The 26785-nt window shown below is 33.1% G+C and overlaps 1 protein-coding gene across 2 annotated transcripts; it reads right to left on the reverse strand.

The window, feature by feature from the left end:
- On the reverse strand, window positions 1-25659 carry Men (Malic enzyme). 2 transcript variants are annotated; one of them, XM_014240790.3, is made up of 5 exons: window positions 25174-25659; window positions 15885-16806; window positions 1648-1983; window positions 396-1557; window positions 1-329 (listed from the first exon to the last, which is right to left on the reverse strand). In XM_014240790.3, exons 1-5 carry the CDS (start codon window positions 25233-25235, stop codon window positions 211-213), a joined length of 2601 nt encoding a protein of 866 aa, XP_014096265.3. In that variant the 5' UTR covers window positions 25236-25659; the 3' UTR covers window positions 1-210. The 2 variants fall into 2 exon arrangements, with proteins under 2 accessions (XP_014096265.3, XP_014096264.3); XM_014240789.3 differs by lacking the exon at window positions 25174-25659 and adding an exon at window positions 19473-19638.
- Between the last annotated feature and the right edge of the window lie 1126 nt (window positions 25660-26785).

Below are 26785 nucleotides of genomic sequence, written 5' to 3' on the forward strand. Positions count from 1 at the left end.
TTATATAGATTATTACTTTGTATTTAAATATTTATTCTTTATTACATGTTGGTATGATAGGGCATTAATTTACACAATATGATTTGAATGTATATTGATGAACATTTTCTTCACGTAATAATTTTGGCGTCGAGTCCACATTTCCATTCGCCCAGTTAAGCTCACTTACTTTATTTCTTTCACGTTAAGCTAAATGATTCAGCACAATGTTTACAACTTATTACACCACGAATATACTTCCGGCACAGCAGGGCTATAGTTTACGTTATACATCTGAGCTTTGATGAATTCGCATTTATTTTCTGGTTCTGGAAAAACGGTGGCCAAACCTAAAAAAAAGTATATAAAAATTAATTTTTTCTGGTTAATTACACAATTTATTGATATGAACTTACCCTCTTTGTAGGCGTACTCAACAATCGCAAGAGCAATCTCTATTGAACACTCAGTGATTTTTTCCAATGGTGGATAGAGGCTGCCCTTGGCCAAGTCTTCATCGAGACTCATTACTGCCAGTTTCTGAGCTGCCATTAGGAATATTTCTTCAGGAATTGTTTTAATACCAGCGGCGATCACACCTAATCCAATACCTGGGAAAATGTACGAGTTATTGCCCTGACCGGGATGGAAAACTTTGCCTTTGTACGTTACGGGTGCGAACGGTGAGCCAGATGAGAAGATAGCACGACCATCTGTGTTTTGGTAAGCTTGTTCAGCCGTACACTCGGCCTTACTGGTAGGGTTCGACAGGGCAAAAATAACGGGTCTGTCATTCAACTCTGCCATTATTTGAAGAATTTCGGGTGTAAATGCACCACCTACAGCAGCAGCGCCAATCAACATGGTTGGTTTGACAATTTTTACGGCCTCTAACAAGCTATCAACGGGTTCATGTTGGTGAGCGAAATGTAGCTTGTGTTCAGTCAAACCACCACTGGGACGGTTTTTCACAATTAAACCGCGGCTATCCACGAGCCAAATGCGATCTAATGCTTCTTTCTCTGATAGTCCCAAACGGATCATTGCAATTTTACATAGATTAGCAATACCCAAAGCAGCTTCACCAGCCCCAAAGAACAGAATTTTGTTTTCCAGCAGTGAAGTTTTGGTAAGTCTCAAAGATGCCAAAATACCAGCAACGGCAACTGAGGCTGTGCCTTGAATATCATCGTTGAATGTACAGTAATTATGACGGTATTTTTCTAAAAAGCGGAATGCATTGCTATTGCCGAAATCCTCAAATTGAATGAGACAATTCCGACCGAAACGGCGTACCACAGCTTGCATGAATTCGTCAACGAACGCGTCGTACTCATGGCCCGTAATACGCTTCTGACGTATACCAATATATAAAGGATCATCCAAAATGCTTTGTGTGTTGGTGCCTACATCCAATGTAATCGGCAAGCATTGATGTGGTTTAACGCCAGATAGGGCGGTGTATAGCGATAGTTTACCAACTGGAATGCCCATACCGTTGGCACCCAAATCACCCAGACCTAAGATACGTTCACCATCTGTGACCACAATGGCACGAATATCGGTTTCGGGCCAGTTCTAGAAGAGAAGAGATTTAGAAATCATTTTGTATATTATATATTAAATTTGTTACAATTAATCAATATTTGGTATTCCCCGGTTCTTTACCTTAAGCACATCATAAACATGTCCCTTGTCTCTGATTGTTATGTAGAGGCCCTTGGGATTTTGGAAAATCAAGCTAAACTTTTGGCAAGCCAAGCCAACGGTTGGTGTGTATACCAAGGGCATCATTTTGGCAATGTCGGATCCAAGCACTTTATAGAAAAGGCGCTCATTGCGCTCAGCCAGACCGGAAAGGTATATATATTTATCCAAATCCTGTTCCAGGCGATCGAGCAAGATCAGCGCGTGTTTTACTTGTTCTTCTTCTGATTTGACTACAGCAGGCAGTAAACCTTGAATGCCGAGTATCTGACGCTCTTCAACGGTAAACGCCAAGCCCTAAAATGAACAATGAGGAAAATACATGTAATATATATTATTTTTAAAGCGAAATGTAAAATATGTGGACTAATAACGTGCTTCATAATAGTGGAAATTAAAATTTCTTTCTCTAATGATTTATCTAAAATTTAGTTATGGAAACTGTGAGGCTATCAAAGGACTCAACATTGATTAGACTTAAGTAAGTAAAGACAGAATGATATTTTGTGGAAAAGCTGGTTTTGTTGACCATGGAACTCTGTTCAGAACTTACGGTAAGCAGCGGAAACTCTCAAAACTAGTCACGTCAATGAAATAACCTCTGTGAAACCAAGAACATAGGAATACGACCTAATCGCAAACATTCTCGTTCAAAATTATTGCAATATAGTTCATAGAAACCAGTAATAAAAAAATGAAGTCAATTAAAAGATTAATTATTTTCATTTTTATATTGTCTTTTTAAAGCGAAAGTGATTACAGAAAAAATAATTGTAGATATTTTTGAGCAGAACATAAATCTTCTGAGATTCATAATTTGATCCAAGACACTTTCGAATCATGTACAAAAATCTATGTTTAATCTATGATCTTATTTTATAAAAATACACGTACATATGTTTACATGTATATGTTTATAATAAATATTTTTTATATAAAACACTCGTTTGTGATTAGATCTAATCTCATCTCGTTTGTGAAAGTACGATCGGCGCGGGACAACCATCGGCTGATCATTAACTTTTAGCGATATGTGTGTTTCCACATACGCACTCTTGTATTTAAGTATGCGGCATACATTAATTGGACATAATCACAAATACACAAAATCAAACTAAAATAATTTATGCTCGTGCCGCTCAAAGCAATTAACTTTCAAAACACCCCGGCGGGTAAGGTCCACTATTTTATTGAGCTATGTAGTACATATAGGTAAAAAAAAACAAATCAGTTATTTCGTTATTTACTTAAACTAGTCTCTGGCGGTTTTCCTAGAAATTCTGATGACAAAAAATAAAATTAAATTTTTAATACTTTAAATGATATTTATGGAGTCTAACTGCATATGTATTTACCTACATACTTATTTACGACTGTTGTATGAATGTATCAGCATATACATATGTACATGTAGGAAACATGAACTTGTATAAATAGACGTTTGTGTTGTAAATTATTCATTTCTAAACAGTTTGAAGTTCATTGTCAAGCCATTATTTTTGTTAGCATTATCAATAAACAAAGTTATGTACATTTGTATTATGTTTTCTTGGCAGTAAAGTTTGACATTGTTGGCCAAGACGGATATTCAAATAGATTACATTGCTGCACAGTTGCATTGCATTTTTGCCGCGAAGTTTCTAACACACAGTAGGAATCACCGCGCACCCTATATAATGTAAGTAGCTATGTCCGTCTGCTCGTTCGTGTGTTCTCAGTTTTTGAGATATCGATCTGCAATTTAGCCCACTTTTTTTTCTCCTCAGAAGCTGCTCATTGCACCACTGATATCGGACCATTATAGCATATAGTTGCCATACAAACTGAAAAATTAAAAACAAGTTATTGTGTGGGAAAGTTTGTTTATTTGACGAGATATCTTCAAATTTAGCATGGATTTTGTCCAAGTCAACGATATCATCTCCGATGTATTGGGATAAAACTGTGCACGAATAATTCCTTTAAAGTATACCTTATGACCAAAAATTGTCCAAATTGAACCGAAACTGTTCAAGCCCCTAGTTACCGAATAGGTGGACCCCAGTGCCTATAGTTCATTTTTTACAGAAAATATCGGTCAATTTGTAAGATATATAATTTAATTTCATAGAGAACCCTTTCCAGATAATAGTATGTGTGTATGTCAAAAATGAGTTAAATCGGGTTAATTCTTTCCTTAGCCCCCATATACCTAATATAAAGATTTTCGAACTTTCGGGTGACTTTATACCGCATATATCGACTAATATGTGAGTTATCTCAATGAAAATTACATAACAGTGTATCTTTGTATCTAAAATGGATAAAATTGGACGAAAACTTGCCCTAGCCCCAATATTACTAATATCAGTATTTTCGAACATCTGGCTGGCTTTACTCCATATGATTGGTGATGGTACCTTAATGAAACCCTGATGGCATTTTATTAGTATGGTATGTGGTATGAGAAAAAATTGATAAAATCGGGTCAATAATACCGCCAACTGCCATATACTATTCATAATGATTTTCTTCCTTCCTTCCTTGTTTCTTGTTATTTTATGCAAATTAAAAGGAATTCTTCAATCCACGCACTGCGACACATCTTTAATTTAGGGATTCACTTAAGTGCTTAAGATTAAAACTTAAATATATGAAATACATATTTTATGTACTATAATTATAGTTTATATGACCTTAAGGAGCTGTAATCGATTTATACATATTGCTCCTATATGTACATAAGTGTATGTAAGTATATAAACGAATTTTATCTTGCTTTATTACTCACATTTTAATTACTTAACTTAGATGTACATACATACATACAAATACATACTTATATTTCTAGAAATGTATGTATATAAATTGTTAGGCTCGTACATACGTTTATAGGTAGATGGTTGCCATTACGTGCCCATTAAGCATTATGAAGAATTTGCCAACTCATGATTTGTTAATAAAAAACAAATTAACTGTTTTGCAGGTGCGTTTGTTACGCAGTGTTCGTAGATACGTTTTTGCTGGTTTAAAGTAGACATTTGTAAACTACTCACAAGCTAACAATAATTTCCGTAAAAAATATGGGAATGATGATAGCAAATATGAAATGAATCCGGAATCATTATTGTGAGATATTTCCATTCACATTAAATAGGTTACAAATAAAGAGTGGCATGCCAGTCGTGGAGAGTGGAATATCAATTTTGATTTCTACAAAGAATATTTTTCACAAATGTTCTTAATTTTTATTTCCAAAGACCATATTTTTTCTGTTATTTTCATAGAACATTTCCAGCACTGGCGTTGTACATACATTTGTATGTATATAAATATGGTTTCTTAAAACCAAATCAAATTCTATTCTAAAGCTTTGTGTGTTATGTAAATATTTTGGTGAGCAAAACAACTCATTTGCGGAAGTGAAAACAGCTGTTCAGTATTTTTACGGATTTATAGTTTTACAAAAGTTCAAAAATCGACTTAGTTTTTCAATATTTGTTTAGAGGCAAAACAAATGAGAAGAATCGTTTAAATTAACGAGAAAAAAGGCTCAGCGTTAGGACAGATATATTTTGGTACTTATTAGCTGATATTTTTCAGATTCATAAAATAATTTCGGGTGATAAAAATCCATTTTGAATGCTAGAATAACTCTAACCGGAGCTTGCCGATAAAAATTAAAAAAAAGGTTTAAAAGTTACTTCAGCAAAAACAAAAACGCTACTTTAGCAAACTTAACCATTATACGAAATTTTTACGGAACCTTACGTCTTCAAATAACCGCGGCAACCTGTATGCACTTTTTACTGAATCTATCAAATGTCCTACAATCGCGATCGGGAACTCCAACTTACGAAATAAAATATTTCAAAATAAAGCAAATACATAAAAAATATAATATATAGGACATAAGTATTTTCTTTGCAACAATATACTTGTAATGAGCAAACAAATAATGCCATTGTACATTTAAGAGAACAATCAAGAACAACAGAGAATCTGACTTAACATATAAAGTTATCATAAATATACACTATTTCCCATCGATAAACGAAATCAGATGTGTTGGAATATCATAAGTCATATGTAGATATAATCGCATATAGTATACAAGTACTTTAATTATTAATTTATGCGCTCCAAGTCACGTATTTTCTATGTGTCTTATACATAACAGATTTCTTTCAAACTCAGCGAATTTGCACGTACATGTGTATTGTATATTGAACAAAATATCAAAACAGTTTATGGCAATAAACGCACTTATGATTAGATAAGTTATATAAAACAAGAAACAAGTTAACTTCGCCGCTATAATACCCTTCACAAATAAATAAGTTTCCATACAAGAATGTGATTTTGATCGGTCAGTTTGTATGGCAACTATATGCTACAGTGGTCCGATTTAAACAATTTCTTCGGAGCATGTACTGTTGTTTTGGATAATAATGCATGCTAAATCGTGAAGTTATCGTTTCCAATAAAAAAAAACTCAATGCAAAATGCTATATGCTATAGGAGTCCGATATCGGCCATTTCAACAAATGAGCAGCTTCTTAGGGAGAAAAGACTTGTGAATAATTTCCGATCGATATTTCTAAAATTGAGGGATTAGTTTGCATATATACATACAAGTATAGACAGACGGACAAGTCTACCGACGTTTCCTTCTGGGTGTTACAAATCTCGTGGCAAACTCCTGTTCAGGGTATAAAAGCAAAAACAATATTGAAATTGAAAGTGGCTATTTTAAGAAATAATAAGCAATGCGCAAAAATTTAATCATAGTTAAAAGTTATCAATCGGAACTTGTTGCAATACTCATAATATTGTTAAGTCAATATTTATTGCCTACTAATTTGTAATTTAATCATTATTACTATATTTTATTGAGTACTCAGGGATGTAATGAAGATATAATGCCCAAACCTGGCGTAAACATTTTGTAGGGGGTTCCTAGCATCTGACTATCCTATATACTTGTATGTACATACATATGTATTAGGGTGGGCCAAAAAAAATCCAATGGTACTCCAAAAAATTGGTTGGTAAACACCTTTAAGAAAGGCTATCCAAGTATCAGCTCTTAATTGTAACGGGAAGACCCTCCGCTTTACCGTCATCTATTTTTGAAGGCATTATACCGGAAAATTTTAAATAATTGGTTGCATGGGAATTATGTGTATAGTTGCCCGATTTTCTTTATTTAACCTGTCATTGTTAAGCATTGTATTAGAGAATAGTTTTGCAAAATTACGTACTCTCAGCTTTTTAATTAAAGGCAGGCTACTGAAACATGAAATAACTGAATAAGCGGTGAGATACATGATATAGTTGTCCGATGATCAATAGAATGTCAAAATGCACAAATGTATTAAATTTCATTCGGGTATGTACTTAAAGTTGAGAGAAGTCGCTGCTTTATTGATAGTATGGAGGGGTGGGCTATCACCTGTTCTATATTTATGACGTAACATATATTACTTGTCAAATGATAACCAATATGTTAATATTTATGATTGCTTAGGTTCAATATAATATAGATATAAAAACAAAAGAATCAATCAGAAGTATTGTATTATAGTGAATAGACCTACGTATGCATATGTACGCAGAAGCGTAGAGAAAACCAAGGCCTGGGTATGAAAAACCTGTAAAAAATTGTGGCAGAGCACCGCACCCTGCTGAGGACTCGGGCTCTGTAGGAATTATCCCCCCTTCTCTTCTTCACTGTATGTGGTACATACTCATATGAATGACAAACAAATGTATATAAAAGGAATATGTACATATATATATTGGTATCTATTTAGATATGCATCTAGTCTGTTAATGAAAATTCTAACTTTTCACTTTTCAATAACATTTGAAAGGCAATTATTTATGCAAACTATTAATCATGCACACCTTCGGGCATATATACATACACAAAACTGTAAATAAACACTTGCAATTTGATTGACTTCGCTGCGAACGAGGGCGGTCAATTGCCCTTGTATACGAGTGTGGAAGTGTGTTTGTACCCAAGAACAAAGTGGGGCCTGACCAGCTCCAATCGTTGGGGCTTAGCAATAGCGGGAATTTTCGCTCTTTATTAAGTTTTTGTTTTGTTTTGGTTGCTTTTTCATGTTGAAATGTTCGGTACAAGCAACAGCTGACACAAATGGCGGACTGGTGTGATTGTTGTTGCCATAGTGTCTAATTATTATGAAGTGCAAAGTATAGTGCGAAATAGCCCAAAGTGTGTTAGGAAGTGCGAATAAAATGTCACAAGAAACTAAAAAAAAAGTCGTGTTTTAGCTCTTTTTGCTGCTAATACGAGATTAAGTTGTGCGATTCTAGATAAATTTGTAGTTTTAATTAATTCTCTTTCAGTTAAGTGTACGTCTGGTTGCTTCGACGATCCTGGAACCATTTTATTGTATTTCGCGAATATTTTCTTAAAGACGTCAACCACTTTCTTTGTCATTTAGTTCTGGCACATTGGTTAATTGAGAATATCTGGAAGTTCTAATAATGTTACACTAGCTGTTTTTCATTTGTCTAGCGTTAGAGAGTGGCACATCGTACAAACTATATCATTTGTTCAAACAGAGTGGAAGCTCTTACTGTGTAATTTGTGCTATCACCATATTTCATTATACCTAAAAGAGGGTATATTAAGTTTGCCAAAAAGTTTGTAACACACAGAAGGAAATGTCAGAGTCCTTACAAAATATAAACATACATATGAATATGTGATCAGCGTGACGAGCTAAGTCGATTTTCCATGTCCGTCTGTCTGTGTTCACTCAACCCACTGTTTGAGATATCTGAAATTTGGCACACGTCCTTTACTCCCTAATAAGCTGCTCATTTGTCGGAACCGCCGATATCGCACCATTATAGCATATAGCTGTCATACAAACTGAACGATTAAAATCAAATTATTGTGTGAAAAATTTTGCTATTTGACAAGATATATTACCGAAATTGGGCGTGGATTATTGTCTAAGGTAACAATACAATATCCGAAGAACTACTAAGCATATAATTGTCATACAAACAGACCGTACAAAGTCAAGTTCTTGTATTGAAACTTTTTTATTTCTATAGGATATTTTGGCTTCGGTGCGACCTAAGTTACCGTGTTTTCCTTGTTTTATAAATCCTTTAGCTTAAATGTCCATGCCTTATGTTTTTTTATAGAACAATTATATTTATATTCAAGTCTTAAATTATTAAAGTCAATTATTAAGTTTTTATACTCTTGCAACATGTTGCTACGGAGTATAATATTTCTGTTAACCTAACGGTTGTTTGTATCACCTAAAACTAAACGAGATTGGTCCGGTTGATTTTACTCTATATATGTTGGTGACGGTATGTGAGATACTTTAATCAAACTCAGTGAGCATTTTATTCTATTAATAGAATGTTGTATTGCCTAAAATAGATAAAATCGGGTCAATAATAATACCCTCATCTTTCATATACTTAACATAAGATTTTTAAACTACCGTTTGACCTTATATCAGTCAATGTGTAAGATATCTTAACAAAATTACTTTATTAATATTGGATATACTATAGTTCAAGTATAAAATAATATTGGATACACTATAATTTTATCAAACATTACGTTATTTTATCAAACATTGTGCCAAACATGTCGTTCAGTGCGTGAATAACCATAAAATTGATTGCAATATGATCTGAAGTATACCTCAGCACAATAGACCCTAGGTCGCGGTGCATACCCAATTTCGGGAAAATACGTTGTCAAATAAAAAAGTTTTCCAGCAAGCACTTTACTCCGATCGTTCAGTTAATATGGCAGCTATACGCTGTAGTGATCCGATCTGAACAATTTTTTCGAAGATTACATTGTCGACTTAGACAATAATTCATGCCTAATTTCGTGCAGATACCTCGTCAAATAAAAGAGTTTTTCATACAAGCACTTGATTCCGATCGTTCAGTTTGTATGGCAGTTATTTGCTATAGTCATCCGATCAAAACAATTTCTTCGGGAATTACATTGTTACCTTAGAAAAGCACTCATGCCAAATTTCGTGAAGATATTACGTCAAAAAAAAGTTTCCCATACAAGCACTTGATTCCAATTGTTAGGTTTGTATGGCAGCTATATGCTATAGTGGTCCGATATCGGCCATTCCGACAAATGAGCAGCTTTTTAGTGAGGAAAGGACAGGTGAATAATTCGATTCAGATCGATAGCTTAAAAACTGAGGGACTAGTTCGCGTATATAAAAACACACAGACAGACAGACGGACATGGATAAATCAACTCTGCTCATCATGCTGTTCATTTATGTATATATTTTATAGGGTCTCCGACGTTTCCTTCTGTGTGTTACAAACTTCGTGCCAAACTTAATATCCCCACCCTGTTCAGGGAATAATTAAAATTTGAGTTTTGTTTAATAATAATGATATTTTATATTTTATGCATCCATTTTCTACATACATATGCATATTTATGTATATATGTGACTTATAATTCGAATTGCTAAATTTTAGTTAATTAAAAATCCGGTTTAGAGGGTAGCTTTATAAGTTGTTTGGTGATGCATTAATTATACGAAGCGCAACCAGACTTTAAACTTGTTTCTTTGATAAATCAATGATTTTAATATCAGCTGATTAAATATGATCCGGACCATTAAATGGCGCGCGCAAAACCGAATTAAAGAATAGCTTTTTCCTAGATTGGTACAACCTTTTTTATGTTCGTATGATCTTTATACGTAAATTAGTGTGTATTTGGCAGCTGTTTGTTTACGACGTGAATGGTTTGCTTTGCAATTTTTACCATGAAAAAAATTAAACAACGAGTTTGCTTGAAATTTTGTGTTTTGTAATCGTTGAAAATGTTGCAGAGTTTTTGGAGAACACAAGTATTTCAGAGGCACAAAGAATTCAGTAAAGATCGTGAAATCATCGAACACGCTTGGCTCAAGCGTGTCATCTATCCAAAATATTAAAGAAAGACTACCAGAAATCCTTGTGTTAGCATCAGAGGGATATCAGAGGGTAACAACACCTCTGATGGATCGACTCAGCGCGTCCGTGCTAGACTCGTACCAATAGACCTGAATCATTTGCACAACGACGCCGAGTAGAGATCGCTAAAGAGATGCTCGACATCGTATAGAAGATGTGCGGCAAATTGGATAAAGCGTTGGCATGCCTGTTTTGGCTAAGAAACCTATTTTGAATGAAATTATAGAGAAAAACAAAAAGCCGAGGGATATGATATTTTGAACACTTGACTTTCTATGAGTAACTGTTAAGAGGTTGCTCCTTATCAAACGATGTTGAGCGAGAAGAATTATTTCTTTTCTGGCACTACAGTTTTATGATAAGCGGAGCGGAGGAGACATTTACAAATTAAACTGCTTGTTACGTACTTAAGAAGAAAAACTAAAAAATTTCATGCATATGATAGGATCCATTTTCAAATATAAAAATATGGAGAATCGTCTTGTTATTTAAAGATGATAGTCAAAGTAATATGTTATCGATGAGGAATAAATGGAACTGATAACAGAATCTCCTGAGGTACTAAGATATTTAAATTGCATTGTTTAAACTGGGTTCAGATAAGACAACACGAAGTTTAAAAAAGGAAAAAGGAGAAGGATACTGAACTCCTCGTGCTATGGCAACATTTTTTTTATTCTTGTACACCTCTCATTTTCCTTTTGAAATTCCTTAATTTTCTAATTGCCACACAAGGCAAGAATTCGAAAACTTATTATAAAGTGTAAGAATACAATGTGAAGTAGTCGATACTTAGCAACAGACGTTCCCTTGTATGAACACAATTTTATATAGAACTCACATATATAAATGCGGTTAACTCATATACGAGAATAAGACAGTATGTGTAAAAAATATTCCACATTTCTCTAGAAAGAAACTTAAAGTTGTAAACATGTAAGATAAACTAATATAAACTCATAATATGGTATAATAACAGCAGTTGCAGAGATAATTTTGTTGCTTTGATTTTCAGTGCTAAGTGTGTTCTAATGTATTTATGTAGATAAATATAAATACTCAAGTATATTTGTGCAGAGATAAGTGCTGAGAAGTGGAAACAAATAAAATGAAAGTAAATATAAAGCTTGATAGGTAAAAATTGCTTTTTTTGTGTAATTTAATGTTAAGTGCTGTATAAAACAATAAATCAATTATTTTAGTGACTCACGATTGTTAAATGGAGAAACTGTTGCATCTGTGTACGAGTATATTTATATATAACAGAGTAATATGTATCTATATAACATCATCATATATGTACATATATTTGGTCGATCTTAACCACCCTGTGATGAAACTTCAAAGTAATAAGGAAAAATACCAGTGTACAACTAGAATTTTCGGATTTAACTACTCAGAATATGCAAAATTTTTGAACGCTGGTGCCGATAGAGAGCATATTACAACGGCAATTCAGTATTTTTATACTCTGAACAGGGTATATTCAATTTGCCACGAAGTTTATAACCAAAAGGAAACATCGGAAACCCTATACATTTTTTTTATAATCATCAGATTAGGGTGACCAGCTGAGCCAATTTATCCATATTCGTTTGAGAGTATACAGGCGAACTAGTCCCTCAGTTTTTGAGGTATCGGGCCACTATAAAATACATACATATATGTAGCTGTCATGCAAAATGAACCATCCAATACATGTTCTTGTATGGAAAATTTTTTATTTGAACAGATATCTTCCCGAAATATGGCACGAATTGTTGTCAAAGACAAACGGTGCAATCTCCAAACAAATTGTTCAGATCAGAGCATCTTTCGACATGATCGATCAAAATCAAAATAAAAATTGTTTAAACTCTTTATAGCATAAAAGTGCAATAAAGACAGGAAGGAACTGAAAAAATCAAATCAAAATTGCCTCTGAGAGTATAAATCTAATGATTTGAATTTCCTAAAAAAACCAATTGCTTGTATGGAAAAGAGACAGTTGGCTGACTAGCTGGGCTAGTTATTCATACTACTGCAGGGGAACTACCAATACAATGCACAGAAAAACGTATAGTGAGGTTCTTAAAGTTTTAAATGACATCAGTCGTTATCGTTATGAGTTTTTAAGACAAAAAAATTTGTTTTCAAAATTTTAAATGTATGTAGTACAGTAAAAAACTAAATTGTTCATCTTAAAAATAATTGGAATTTTATATGCATTTAACCAATGGAATTATGGAAACTTCTCTTCAATATTAAAATGCTCCAATCCTATACATAAATAAATGCATGAAAATATAATAGACATTAATAATTGGAAGAAATGTCTAGTCATGTGAATGGATACCATACATACATATGTTCATATGTACATACATAGTTTCGCCTAATTTCGTGAAATTTTGAAAGAGCGCACAATATATCTCACGAGTTTATGGAGATATTATACATATTTGTTGCTTGCTTTTTCTTTTAAATCAATACGCATTCGTGAGGCGCAAACATACTCGTGCGTGAAACTTTGACCCCTAACAAGGTGACATAACCGAGTGAGTGCCTACATAAGTAAGTATGCAAGCTATTTAGGCATGGACGCATATACATATGTACATACATATATACAACTCAGATATGTAGCACAGTTACTACGAAATCAATTTAACTTTATTTTTCGGTCAAAATTTAAAGTGTTTGTATATTGTATATGTATGTACATATTTGCTATTCCCGAACATAGATATTTCTTGTTTAAAAGTTATCAGGTGACATTAGAAGTTGTAGAAAAAAGTATTCGTTATTTGCGTTCACTTAGTCATTTGTCATATGATTATAAGTATGTATAGTCATGTATACTGCTATATATTGCCCTTGCTTATATTATACCTAGATACATTGATATACATATGTATGTATATTTATATTACGCATGCTAAATCGAAAGCTGGATTTTCTGTAAATATGTGACGTCAGCAATAGCATAGGAAACCAAAAAAATTTTTGCATAAAATCAATGCAATTAATTACTAAAGGAATTACGTCTAAAGTGTGCAAGAGTGAACGTTTTATATAGTCACAATCGTTATGACAATCATCATTTTATGTCTGCACATACAACATTAGTTTTTAATTTTAATTCTAAAAAAATTGATTGCGCTTTTGTATGAGCATAATCACGCTGCGATCGAGTGACATTGAATGACACAAACTGTGTACAAATGTGTATATGTATGTATGCGTGCTTGCGATTCATCTTTTTGCACACTCAAAGCATTATTATATTTTCTACACATGACGTACAATATCTAGCTGTAGAAAGCTGTTTTCGGTGCGGAAACATCGACTCATCTTCTTGCGCTTTCTGCTTTTCAACCGTATTATTTGCAATTCAAGCAAGTTTTCAGACGAGAGGGTGCATGTTATCAAAACAGAGAGCAATTTTATGTATTCAAGTACATGTATGAAAAGGTGTGTGTATTTTGAGAGCATAAATTGCGAACAGCTCTGATAGAGTAAAAGGTCTTAGTTTTGGAAAATTTACGCAGTTTAAGGAGAATCAAAAGTTTAAATTTTTTTTATTTTAAGTTATTCAATTTTTGAGAGATTATAAAAGTCGTTTAAAATCGCTGTTAATTATTTTAGATCATCTAATTTATAACACATTTCACAGATAGTTCTAAAATTTTTTTATTCTATATTAGCTGGTTCGGCGAAATTCGTTTCATCTACTAAAGGAATGGCTGAGTCTAATCTTTGACAATTGCAGGTATTTCTTTTTTATATTTCTGGATAATTTTTTTGTTTTCAAGTGAATCTTCCCGATCTTTTAATAGTTAATCGGCGTGAATACGAATTCAACTATTTAGAGATTTTGTTCAACAGTTCGTGAGTTTTGTAATTAATCCGACTTTGATTTTTATATACATATAAAATATACATATGTAGGTATAAATATTGTAGGAAATTTCTAATATTTTTAAAATTTCCAACTATGTAATTAAAAATGTCTTTTTACTGTTTTTTTGCAATCGTGCTAAATCGTGGAAATAAGATATTTAATCATTCTGAGGCGTAAATTTATAAACTTGTAATAATTATTTTTTACGATTTAAGGATAACTTAGTAAAAAATCAGCACTTTTTCGTAAATCGTTAAACTCTCGCAATAATAAGTCTATGCAGTAATTTATTCAATGAAAATAAAAAAATATTCCCGTGTTAGTTATATAGGAAAACCACCTGCTAATATTAATATTAAGGGCTCAAACTTTACCAGGATTATATTAGTCATTTCAAAGTTTATTTTTGGTTCACTCGAAGGTTATTTAAATTATTTGTTATTATATTTCAGTTAATGCTGGAATAATCTAAAAAACAGCTTTTACATCTTTCGTTCATTTAAAAATATGGATAGGACGTCTTTTGGAAAACTGTTATCATCTTCCCGGTTATTAAAAATCAAAACAAAATACAAATGTTTTCGGTAGCTCTGTAAATAACACTTGCATTTTTAAAACCTTTTCATAATTCTCTAGTAACAAATTTTCCTTTAAAAGCTCATAATGATACACTCCCACAAAATCACCCTTGATCTATTTATGCTCAAGTAAACATCGACGCTATTGCGCACAGAGCAATCGAAAAAGTGGTGTGACTTTTGTGCGAGTAATGTGGCTCACTATTATTAGGGCATAGTGTAGTAACAGATTTTCACAATAATTATACACAAGTACGCCTAAAATAAAGGCACATTTCTATACACACACATTTACCGAGGTACCCCAGTATTTTACGTTCACGGAAGAATTAACCGGTGTGCCACAAAAATTACATAGCTGGACAAGGGCAGAAGGACACATTGTGAAATGTTTTACAAAATATATAAAATTTGATCGATCTTTAAAGAAATCGACAAAAATATTTAACAGCGGAGATTTTATACAATTTGTTTGCCCCTATTGCTAGCACCGTAGCCTGCAGTTATAGGCCGCAACCAACTTCATCCAATTGTTAGTTGGGTAATTTTCCACTCACGAATCACTTTTGCATACATGCGCATAAACAGCGGCACTTCCTACTACCAATATGCTCAATATTTACATCATTTACTAATTATTATTGAATCACTTTTATGGCACAACAAATTCTTCAATTTATTCTATATACAAAACGCAAAATAAATAAAATAATTGTTTTCAGACTTTAATTTCTTCACTTGTCACTTACCTTGTTATATTTCTTTTGATGCAAGCGTTCCAAGCCACTCACTTTACCCGGCACCTCCGCATCATCGATCTGGGCCAAATTGGTTTTTTGCGAAAAACATTTCGATGGTTGGACTGGTTCGGCCATTGTGCTATAGTTTCGCAACTGTTGTTTTGGTACACTGGTTAGTAAATTCCTATTACTACTGTTGTAGCTATTCAAAGCTTCAATGCTGTCACTTAGTTCCTGTAACGCCTTTGAGGATAATAATGGTGGCAATAAATGTTGCTGCTCCTTTTCCTTTTCCAATGCGTTGACTTTATTGATTCTGTTTGCGGTATTTTCTGTCAAACTATTAACTTCTTGTTCCTTCTTAAACGATATTGTTTGCTGCGTCTGCAACAGATGACACGGCAACAACGACTGTTCGGCGGCGACTCGACTCGTACTGATTTTACTCAATTTTGCTATGCCATTTGACAACTCGTATTCGACAGTTGTTGTCGTTGTTGTTAACGTAGTCGTATGATTATTGTTCGCTTGACTACTACTGTGGTGAGCATACTGTGCTTGCGTGGAGGCAAAAGTGTTTCTGTTGTCGGTGGCGTGGCAACAATGTTGCGTAGACATGGGGATTCCGATTGCGAGTTGTTTCCCATGCATTGCGTCATCGTTTCTAGTGTTGTTGTTGATCAGCTGTGTTCCACCAACAGCTGATTGCACGAAAGCTCCACTATCGCTGCCGCTGCTACAGTGACAGCTGTTAGCCGTGGTCGCTACTTGTTGTTGTTGGCGTTGGCAATGCTCATTCACTGGAATTGTTGTTTTATACATTGTGCTTTGTGTTTGCTGCTGTTGTGGTTTCTGCCGATAATGCTCGTACGGCGTTACCTGGCCATTGGAAGGGTTGTATGAATTGCTCGCGGTCGGATAAAGGGGCGTACTACGAACGAAACATAGTATGTATGTGTGAGAAGAGAAGGTTAAAAAACAAGAACACATAAAATTGCTAAATTGACGCACGCTTTGTTATGTGTATTGTGCGAAAATGAATAGGAGAGTCTACATAGATAAGTATTTTTGTTGTTAATAAATTAAATCATTGATAGGTTTATGTTAAATGAGCGCCCCTCGTTGCGTAATTCACACTTTAAAAAGCTTTAAAATATATTTTGGTAAAAAGGCAGTCGTAGCTAAGACGTGTATAAAATTCGGCGAATTTGTTTGGTTTATAGTACATACACAGCATATAAAAATTAATAATTGCAAATAAATAAGGATTATCTTGACTGGAAAGAACAGAATGTGGATTTTATAATCGGGCATGAAACGATATTAAGCCAAATCGATTCGTAATGGAAAAATTGCTTTACTGATTTATAATCAAAATATCCGGACGGTCGATATATGTATATAAGGTCTTTAAAAATTAATGTACAGAACATGACGAAAAATCCTTTCCAAATGCTAGCAATGCAACTATCATCTTCCAAAAATTTAGAAATTATTTGAGATGAAAGTTTAGACAAAAATAAAATTTAAGAAAGTACCGAACATTTTTCAATTTCCAAAAAAATTTACTTAGTCAATTAATCATAGGCTACAATATTTATCTTTTATTAGACAGATGAAAAATAATGGCCCTAATTAAATAATTTGTTTACCCTAAACAGGGTATCTTAAGTTTGTCACAAGGTTTATAACACCCAGAAAGAAACGGCGGGGACCCTATACACTTTATAATTAAATAAATACATGATCAGCGCGACGAGCTAAGTCGATTCGGGCATATCCGTTTGTATATACGCGAACTAGTTATTCAGTTTTTAAGATAAAGGTAAAGAAGTAAAAATCGGAAAATATTTCTAGGGTGGCCTATGTACAGAATTCAAGCTCAAATATAACAAGAAGATGTGCCACTGGGAGGTGAACAAAGCCTGGGCAAATAGTGGTTTCGAGTCAATTGAGAGAAGAATGTTCCGAATGCCTTCAAATTTTAAAGAACTGTGGAAAGGAATTAAAAAAAGGGGAGGCAAGTTTCTTATACACAGAAGAAGCAGGGAAAAAATGCTACAAAATGATAAATAAATTACACATTTTCTTTCTTTAAAATAATCAAATAAAATCCTAGACCTTCTATTATTATTGATCGATCAAATGTTTTAATATTGTGTTGGTTTCTGTTCAGTTCTGTAAATTTGTCGGTATTACCATATACATGATATGTCTTCTACGAAGATATATTTTTATTCAGAATAGAAAGGACAGGATATCTGAATATTTTCTTGGATCGGATAATGGTCCAACATATGCATATAAAAACACGGAATAGTCCCGCAGTAATCGCATTTCGTTTTTAAGGGACTCAAGATAATTAATCTGTTACTTATAACGCTTAGAATGCTTATATTAATCATTGTGGACTTTAAAATGTACAAGTAATAAAGTAATTTCTGTTCGGAGTACAAACTTTTATTTAGTTAACTTCAAAGTTAAAAATTGAAATCACTTAATAATTAAAAATAAATTATATATTTCCCAAATCATTGAAATAAAGGATACATTTTGTTAATCACTGTGATCCATTAAAATCAAATTAAGCTTGACAGTACAAAGTGCATTTGTTCGAGGCGTGATAAGTGATAAGCAGAGTAATCGTCAGCAGTTTATGAAACGAATAATCATTATTTGTTGAACCAAAAAAATGGACATAAATATTTATACACATACGTACCAATACCACAAAGAGATATTCCTATTTATATATCTGTGGTAGTAACAAGAAAAAACGTTAACTTCGGTTGCATCTAAGCTATAATATTCTTCACAAATGCAAAGGCTCCTTAAAAGAACTTGATTCCGATCGTTCAATTTGTATGACAGCTATATGATATAGTGATCTGATCTGAATAATTTCTGCGGAGAATACATTGTTGCCTTAAACAATAACTCGTGCATAATTTCGTGAGGATACCTTGTCAAATAAAAAAAATTTCCATGCAAGCACTTTATTCCGATCGTTCAGTTAATATGGCAGCTATTTGCTATAGTCATTCGATCTATATAATTTCTTTCGATAGCTTAAAAACTGAGGGACTAGTTTGCATATATGTATACAGACAGACGGACATGGCAAAATCAATGTATGTATATATTTTATAGGGTCTCCTACGTTTCCTTCTGGGTGTTACAAACTTCGTGGCTAACTTAATATACCCTGCTCAGGGTATAAAAAGGCATTTAAATTGAGGAGGCGACTTTTGATTAGAGATTAACTAAGTAGACTTTCTGTTATAAAAGTTATGGTATATGTTCAATATTAACTGTAGCATAGTTTGATCGGACGGAGAGAAATTCAATGTACATAAATTTTGCAACACCTGAGGGTTATTATTATAATTAATTAGCCTTAATATTATTTTACGGTTATAGTACCTTAAGTACTTGATTGAAATGAGTCTCGAAATATCAAAATTTTTGGTATATACACTGTTTAAGTATTTTATTATTTGTCAGGTACATTATCAGTTTATTTTTCATTGCAGTATGAAGTCTAAGTTCGCGTGACAATGACAATTTCTTCGATTTTCTCTCTACTTTTTTGCTTACCTTGCTTTGTATGTCAGACCAACACTGAAAAGCCGCGACTTTATCAGAATTGGATTAAACACTTTCAATTGCATTTTGAATTCTCTTATATTTATTGTATACTCGTATACAGCTACTTATATTGGAATATTTTACAACTATTTGTACTATTTGTTTGACAATATTTTCGAAGCGTTTCTCAGCTCACTTTCACGTTTGAAATTAGAACGATGACTGACTATCGACGCCGGCTGTATGTCGCTGAATCGGCGCCAACTACATATGTGTAAGAAAAAAATATTGTATAATTCTTTGCACTCTCCTATATTATTTTATCAACATAACTATGGGATTTGTTTACAAGCCTCACATATGTATGAATATGTGTTTTATTGCTTTTATTGGTTTTGTATTTTCACTTTTCGCTTTCTGTGCTGATTAGCTCTCATGCATCGGTCAACAGAAAGGCGAACTAAACAAAGTTATGCAAATATTTAAATATGCACTTGAAAGGGATTTAAGTACAATGACATATTCATATATACTACTGTTTTTGTTCTGACATTATCTACATGTACATACATACATACATACATATATATAATTACACAAAAATTAATATAAGTATACATGTACATATATTTATATATTATATATTTAGACACGGTAGGAGTAAAAGTATTTGCTAAGCGCAAATACTCTGAAATCAACACAATGCTCTTTTACCAAGAGAAAACCCAGAGCGCATATTTTGGGTAAAACACAAGTAGTGCGCATGTGTGGGCTTTTACAGTAACTATTTATCGTTAATGAAAGTTTACTTACACCTTAAAAAACTTTGCGGAAATACAGCGTGACCCCGAATAAGTACTGTCGTACTTGTTTGAAGCTTCGTTAGGCTGAGCCAACTAAGTTTCAATAACAAGTGAAATTGTTAAGATCCTCCAGAGCCTTGATGTTAACCGCAGATTTGTTCAATGTACTGTGGCTCGATTAAAGAAAAGTGGTAGCGTTAAATATAAAAAAAACCTGGTCGTAGTTACACGGTCATAATTCCAAATATACTGCAGATTGTACGTGAGCGAATATGGCAAAATTGTGTAATTTCTGGAAGTAAACTAGCTAAAGACCTCAGCATGAGCCGAAAAACCATCAGAAATATTATTAATAAAAATTTGAGAAGGAAGGCTTATAAGAAAAAACGAATTCATGGTCTAAAGGAACGACAAAAGCAAATGAGAAGGGAAAGAAATGACTTGCTCCTTCGGCGGCAGGAAAGTTTTGAGATTGCGTTTTCTGATGAGAAGCTTTTTTGGTTACAGGCAAACCATAAATTACAAAATGACCGCGCTTAGGCAACCAGTATGTCTGAGATTCCAGATGATAAAAGTGTTATTGAAAGATATCAAAACACAAGCTCTGTTATAGTTTGGGGAGCCATATCTCCAAAAGGAAACTCCGAATTCCAGAAGAAGTTGTTGTTGCCGTAGGTACTAGTTTCCAAAACTGAATTAAAACAGACATTATATATCTATAGCTTAACTAATAAATTTAACAGGTTTTAATACTAACTTTAATATACATTTGTAATTATTTACGGAAAATTAGATGCAACAGTTTTTAAGGTCCACGCTGTTAATACTTTTTTTTACAAAAGCTTTCGATTAATGGAATTTTCTAAGGTTTAGCATTTCATTTAACCGCTTAAAAGAGTAATTTTTGGAATTCTTAGAGATATATTAATTAAATGAATTGAGTCTATAAATATACTTAAACAATACCTAAGTAGTCGCGCCTGCTTATAAATTTCCATTGATTTGAAAGAACATATTTAAGGATCAAAGTCGGGAAAATCCTTTTCAGGTCAACCAAAGAGGATAAATTTTTTATATTGGGTATTTGAGTAAAAAATCAACCGGTCAAACCGAAATAGTTGTATTAGAGATAAGAGATTTAGACTAAGGTGCAGAAAAATTTAATTCATATTCAGCGCTAATTCACATTATGTTTATGAACTAAGATATCACATATATTGACCGATATACATATGTATATTAAGGCAACCGGAAGTTTGAATCCTTAGATTAGTTATATGTAGGATAAGAGTATTTTCGGCATTATTATTTAGACATTTAGCCGATAACGGATAACAATACGGTATAAAGTATAAAAATAAGAGGTAATTTATAGCAAGGAAATATGCTACATAGTTACGGGGTGAAGTCTTTCTCAAACACTTAGATTTTTTTATACTCTCGCAACATGCTACTATAGACTAAAATATTTATGTTTGTATCACTTAACACAAATCGAGATAGATCTAGAGCTATATATACATATATATAAATGATCAGGATGATGGCACGAGTTGAACTTCGAGCGACTGTCTGTCTGTCCGTCCGTTCATATGTCTGTAGCGATAACTTGAGTAAATATTGAGATATCGTCTTGAAACTTTGTACACGTATGCTCAGGCGCAATGGGGAGATTGGCATTGCAGATGACCGTAATCAGACTATTTTTCACAGGATTAGAGAGACCTTGGCTTTGTACATATCTTTTTAATGAAATAAACCTTGGATTTATTTCTAAGTACATGAACCATAACGGAAAAATAAAACATTAATAAAGTTACATACACAATTTTTCATGTTATTATTATATAAACTGCTCTGAGTGTTGAATAATTGTAAAAAAGGTTAATTCTTTTATACACTTACTCAATGTAATATGAGAGCAAGAAATTTATACTTATAAAACGTTTTGGTAGAATACTTTATTCCTCAATAATCCACTTCTTTAATTCTTATTGAAACTAAATTTTCAATTTTCATTAAAATACAGGAAAACCGTGAGGTCAAAAATTCGGATTCTGTATGAATAAATGGGGTTATGTGCAGCCGCCATTTTAGAACATTAGACATTCATTCATTGTCAATTTTATAAAAATTGTTGGTAAGTTTAGCTAAAGCTTAAACCATCGATAGTCAAAATAAACTATCGATAGTGAGACGAAAATAAAACTATCGATACTCCCATAGATTGTTTTACAATTTTATTACAAACTATGCAGAATCAGCGCTGAACACTGATGTGAAATAGTCAGATAATTTCGCTCATTGTCCCGAGCGACTGTTTTATCTTGCCTAATATTTCATGCAGGATATAGCCCACATAATCTTTTGAGATGCCTATTATCTCAGTTTTACAATTTTCAATAATAGAATGTGGACATTTGTCACGTTATCTTTCGTGCTAGGAGTTTTCGAGACATCTGAGCGTGGCTCATCAATAATCATCATGTAACTACGTTGAAACTGGAACAAAAGAGTCACCAAATACAGCCAACAAGCGCAAATTCATTTCCCTTGCAAAAACAAGAATTGAATCACCGACAGGTATGATTAATTGTTTTTTTATAAAAGCCACGGATATGCCCGATTCCACAAGCGGTCAATACAAAACTATCGCTGAAATTGTGACAGTAATCGCCTACGAGAATAGAACATAAAGCTACTAACGTAGCGTTAGTAAATTTTTCTTGTATAGTTGCATCCAAAATGATAAATTAAAATTAAATTCACGTATGTATATGTATGTTTACAGTTAATAAATATTTCTATATAAATGCTATAGTTATCACTCTAGTATTTTGATAATTCATTATATATTTGAAAGAAGACAGTTCGAGGAACTTATTTCCCATATTTTTGGTTATTCTTTATTGTTACTAATCAATATTGTAGATCGGCGAATTCGATCGAATGAAGGCGACTGAACCGTGGTGAGATTAATTATTGAATTTAGAGAACCCTTATTGTGTGGAAAGAATGTTTCATTCAAAAACTATTTGATATATCGAACGTCCCTCATAAGTACGTAGTAACGTATTTGAGTACAGGTATTATATTTTCAATGGTACTGTAATTTTTATAGAATTTCTAATTAGCATCAAAATTGCTCAAGGTAACTAGGCGTAAGTATGTGTACATCTATGTATTTGAATTAAAGAAAAATTGCATGCGGAGCGTATTCTTATGAATGGCATATGAATTTAATGTTTCTAAGTTTGAAATTAATATTATGCTAATTTTGTATTTTCAATTGTATTTGAAAGCTCTAACAGCGAATGAAATCATGTTTATGCTCGAGGTTAAAGTGAGCTGAGGTTATGGACATGCGGAGATGTAAATATATTTAATAGTTGTTATAATTGTAAAACAGTTATGCAAATTGACTCAACATCACTTTAATTTGTTTTGCATTTTACATAAGAACTGGAAATTTTTAGAAATATCAATACCTATAGAAATGCGTGACTGTGAATTTTAAAAGATTTTAAAAAGTAGCGGCAACTGATCACGAACCGCATTATCCATATATGTATTATTAAATTTTAGGAGGTAGTTTCATGAAAACCTGCTAATAAGTTTGTTAACTTGTAAAGCAAATTAGCTTCATAGCTTGGTAAAAAGCTCTGTCCCCTTCTAAGGGGTCTTTAGATTATTGGCAATGCCTCTGTGGCAGATGATTGACAAGTGATTATACCAGAACTTGGGAACAAGCAAAAAATTACCTTTCGGCATCAATGCAGTTGGTGCTGCTATTGTAATAATTTGAGTAACATTTTGGTAACTCTTAAAGAGACATTAAACATACGAAATCAATATCGAAAAACGAGTAATGAATATACATATATATATGTTATTTCAGTGTGGACCTGGGCTCGATTCGTAAGAAAGAAATATTTCTAAAAACCCAACGCTGTACTATATACGCTGTAATATTTTTAGCCTTTGGTGAGATCGCTCCACCTACAAAAAATCTGTCTCATTATCTCGTAGCACTAACCTTCCTAATCGTTTTCAAGTTAATTATTGATTACAGTACCACTGTACCTGAATAACTGATGTTCCACGTTCGGGAGAGTTACAGGAGACAGTAACGGAAGATAACATCGCGAACATTTTGTTGAGTATCTCAAAGGAATGCGTTCTTCATATCATATATGAATTTTGGCAAAAGAAATACTTTGTGGGCGATGCGTTTTTTGAACATCGATCAAAAGAGAAATATATTCGACTTTCGAAGGACAATCTAACACTGTTCAAACACAACAAAGTTACTGTGCCGATTTGTGACAATGGATGAAACCAGATTTACATACCTGAATTCAATCGACAATCCGCTGCCCGGTAAAATTCGATCAAAGCGTCTGGAAACGCAACAGTTGGCCGGTAAGGAAAAAATCAATTTTTTTTTATAATTTACATGACATTTGACTACCTCGAATATGAAAAAATAATCAATAACAAATATTACTGTGTACTATTGGTTCGATTAGGTCGTGTAGGTCATAGTGAAGGTTCTAATCCTACTTAAGTTAACTATCAAATTCGGAATAGGGTGGTTTTGACCTTTTTGAAAATAGCACTCCACACTGGAGATAGATTTTTATAGCAAGCATGCTTAATTTTACCATTAGATCGAGGAAAAATATAAGTCTCCAGGGTCCGAGAATTCACTGTTTCTCGTACGCAGATTTAGACACTCGTCTACGAGGTACTACTTCAGGCTCAGTGTTAACAATCAGACATCTGATGATGACGACATATTATATATGAGAATCTGGTTCCTAAACTGATGACTTTTCATGAAATATTTATTTAATAATGAGTCAATTTCATTTTGCTTCAGTTAGTTCAATTAATAATATACTCACCCATTGTCATTGTAGCTTCTTACCGCATTCTTATCCGAACACAGTGAGCTTGAATTGCCCATGACTATCGTCTAGAAACAATAATACACTCACATATAATATCGGATTCAACTGTGACACGCAATGTTTCCGCCAGCGAAAGGACTAGTTTGGTTAAAAAATTCAACTAAAAGGCGTTCGATCGATAATACAACAACACTTTTTTATAGTGAAGAGTGACCACTAAAGAGTAGATAGAAGTTTTCAGAATAAATACTGTAACTGTTGTTGGAGTCAATTTGTTTGAGGGGCCAATTTGTTAGTTGGATTAGATATTTAACATAATCTTTATGAGGGGACACAAATCATTACAATATCCTTAGTTTACAATGCACTCATGACATATGCAATGCGTTTAATTTTCAAAAGCATCAAGTCAGTAATAATTTATAAAGATGATCGGAAGATATTTTTCGAGGAATTATGAGACCGCAAGTACTGCTACAGCATTTCTTACTTATTTATTTTTTTATTTAAAAGTTTTAAAAATATTTAATGCCTTTAACAATTTTTTAATCACACTTTCTTCAAAGTTTCATAACTTCTGCTCACAAATTAAGTTTATAGCATATTTATAATAAAGCAAAGTCGCTTCTAATTTTGACAGTTAGAATTTAACAGTTAAACTGGAATAAAATTATGTTTCTGGCAATAGAAGCCACTTTTGTGTTGTTGCACTTTACAGCTGTAATAACCGACTTGTTGGAATTCAGAAACCGCATTGAAGTTTGTCGTCGTTGAACATTTCACTTGCGGCTATGCAAGAGAAACGCACGCGATTGAAAAAAATAAAAAATGCAGTAATAAAAACTTAAAAAAAAGAATTGAAATTTCAAATATGTTCGTTTATATGTATGTGCTTACGAAAGCTGCCAATATAATTTTGAACGACTAGCGAAATACAAAATAAACACTATAGCAGGTGTGTACGAGTTTGTTTGTGCATTATTAGCCAGTTACCGCGCTGTAACTCGCTTAATAGCATTTTAACACTGAATTCATTGAAGATTTTCGTGCCCGTTCACTGGCCGTACCGAAACAAGATCACGAAACGCATTTATGTATGTACGAGTATGTACAAAAGTCCGAGCATAATTGGCAGCACTTGCTATTAGTGTTAATGTTTAGAGGTAGAACAACCATAAACAGCGTTAATAAGTGTAAGCGCGCTGCAAATCCACCTAAATAGATACATTTGTATTAGCCAGTGCAGAGCCGTAACGAAAACTCTCTAAAGAGGGGTGCAGTTAAAAACCATCACGGTATGGTTTCATAAAACAAGAGTTCACATTATAACAATTGCTAAAACGGTGTAAGAAACAAACAAGTAAGGAAGAGCTAAGTTCGGGTGTAACCGATCATTTACTTCGTAGTAATTCGTAGACTAAATTCACACACTTTTTCGGATATATATATATTTTTTTTTAACTATAGTATATCCAATATTAATCAGTTAATTTTGCTAAGATATCGTACATATTGACTGAAGTTTGAAAATCTTATGTTAGGTATATGAGAGATCCGGGTAGTATATATGGAGTAAAATCAACCGGATGTTTGAAAATTCTGTGAT

The sequence above is a fragment of the Bactrocera oleae genome, chromosome 2 (genome assembly GCF_042242935.1).
Source record: "Bactrocera oleae isolate idBacOlea1 chromosome 2, idBacOlea1, whole genome shotgun sequence".
NCBI classification, from domain to species: domain Eukaryota; kingdom Metazoa; phylum Arthropoda; class Insecta; order Diptera; family Tephritidae; genus Bactrocera; species Bactrocera oleae.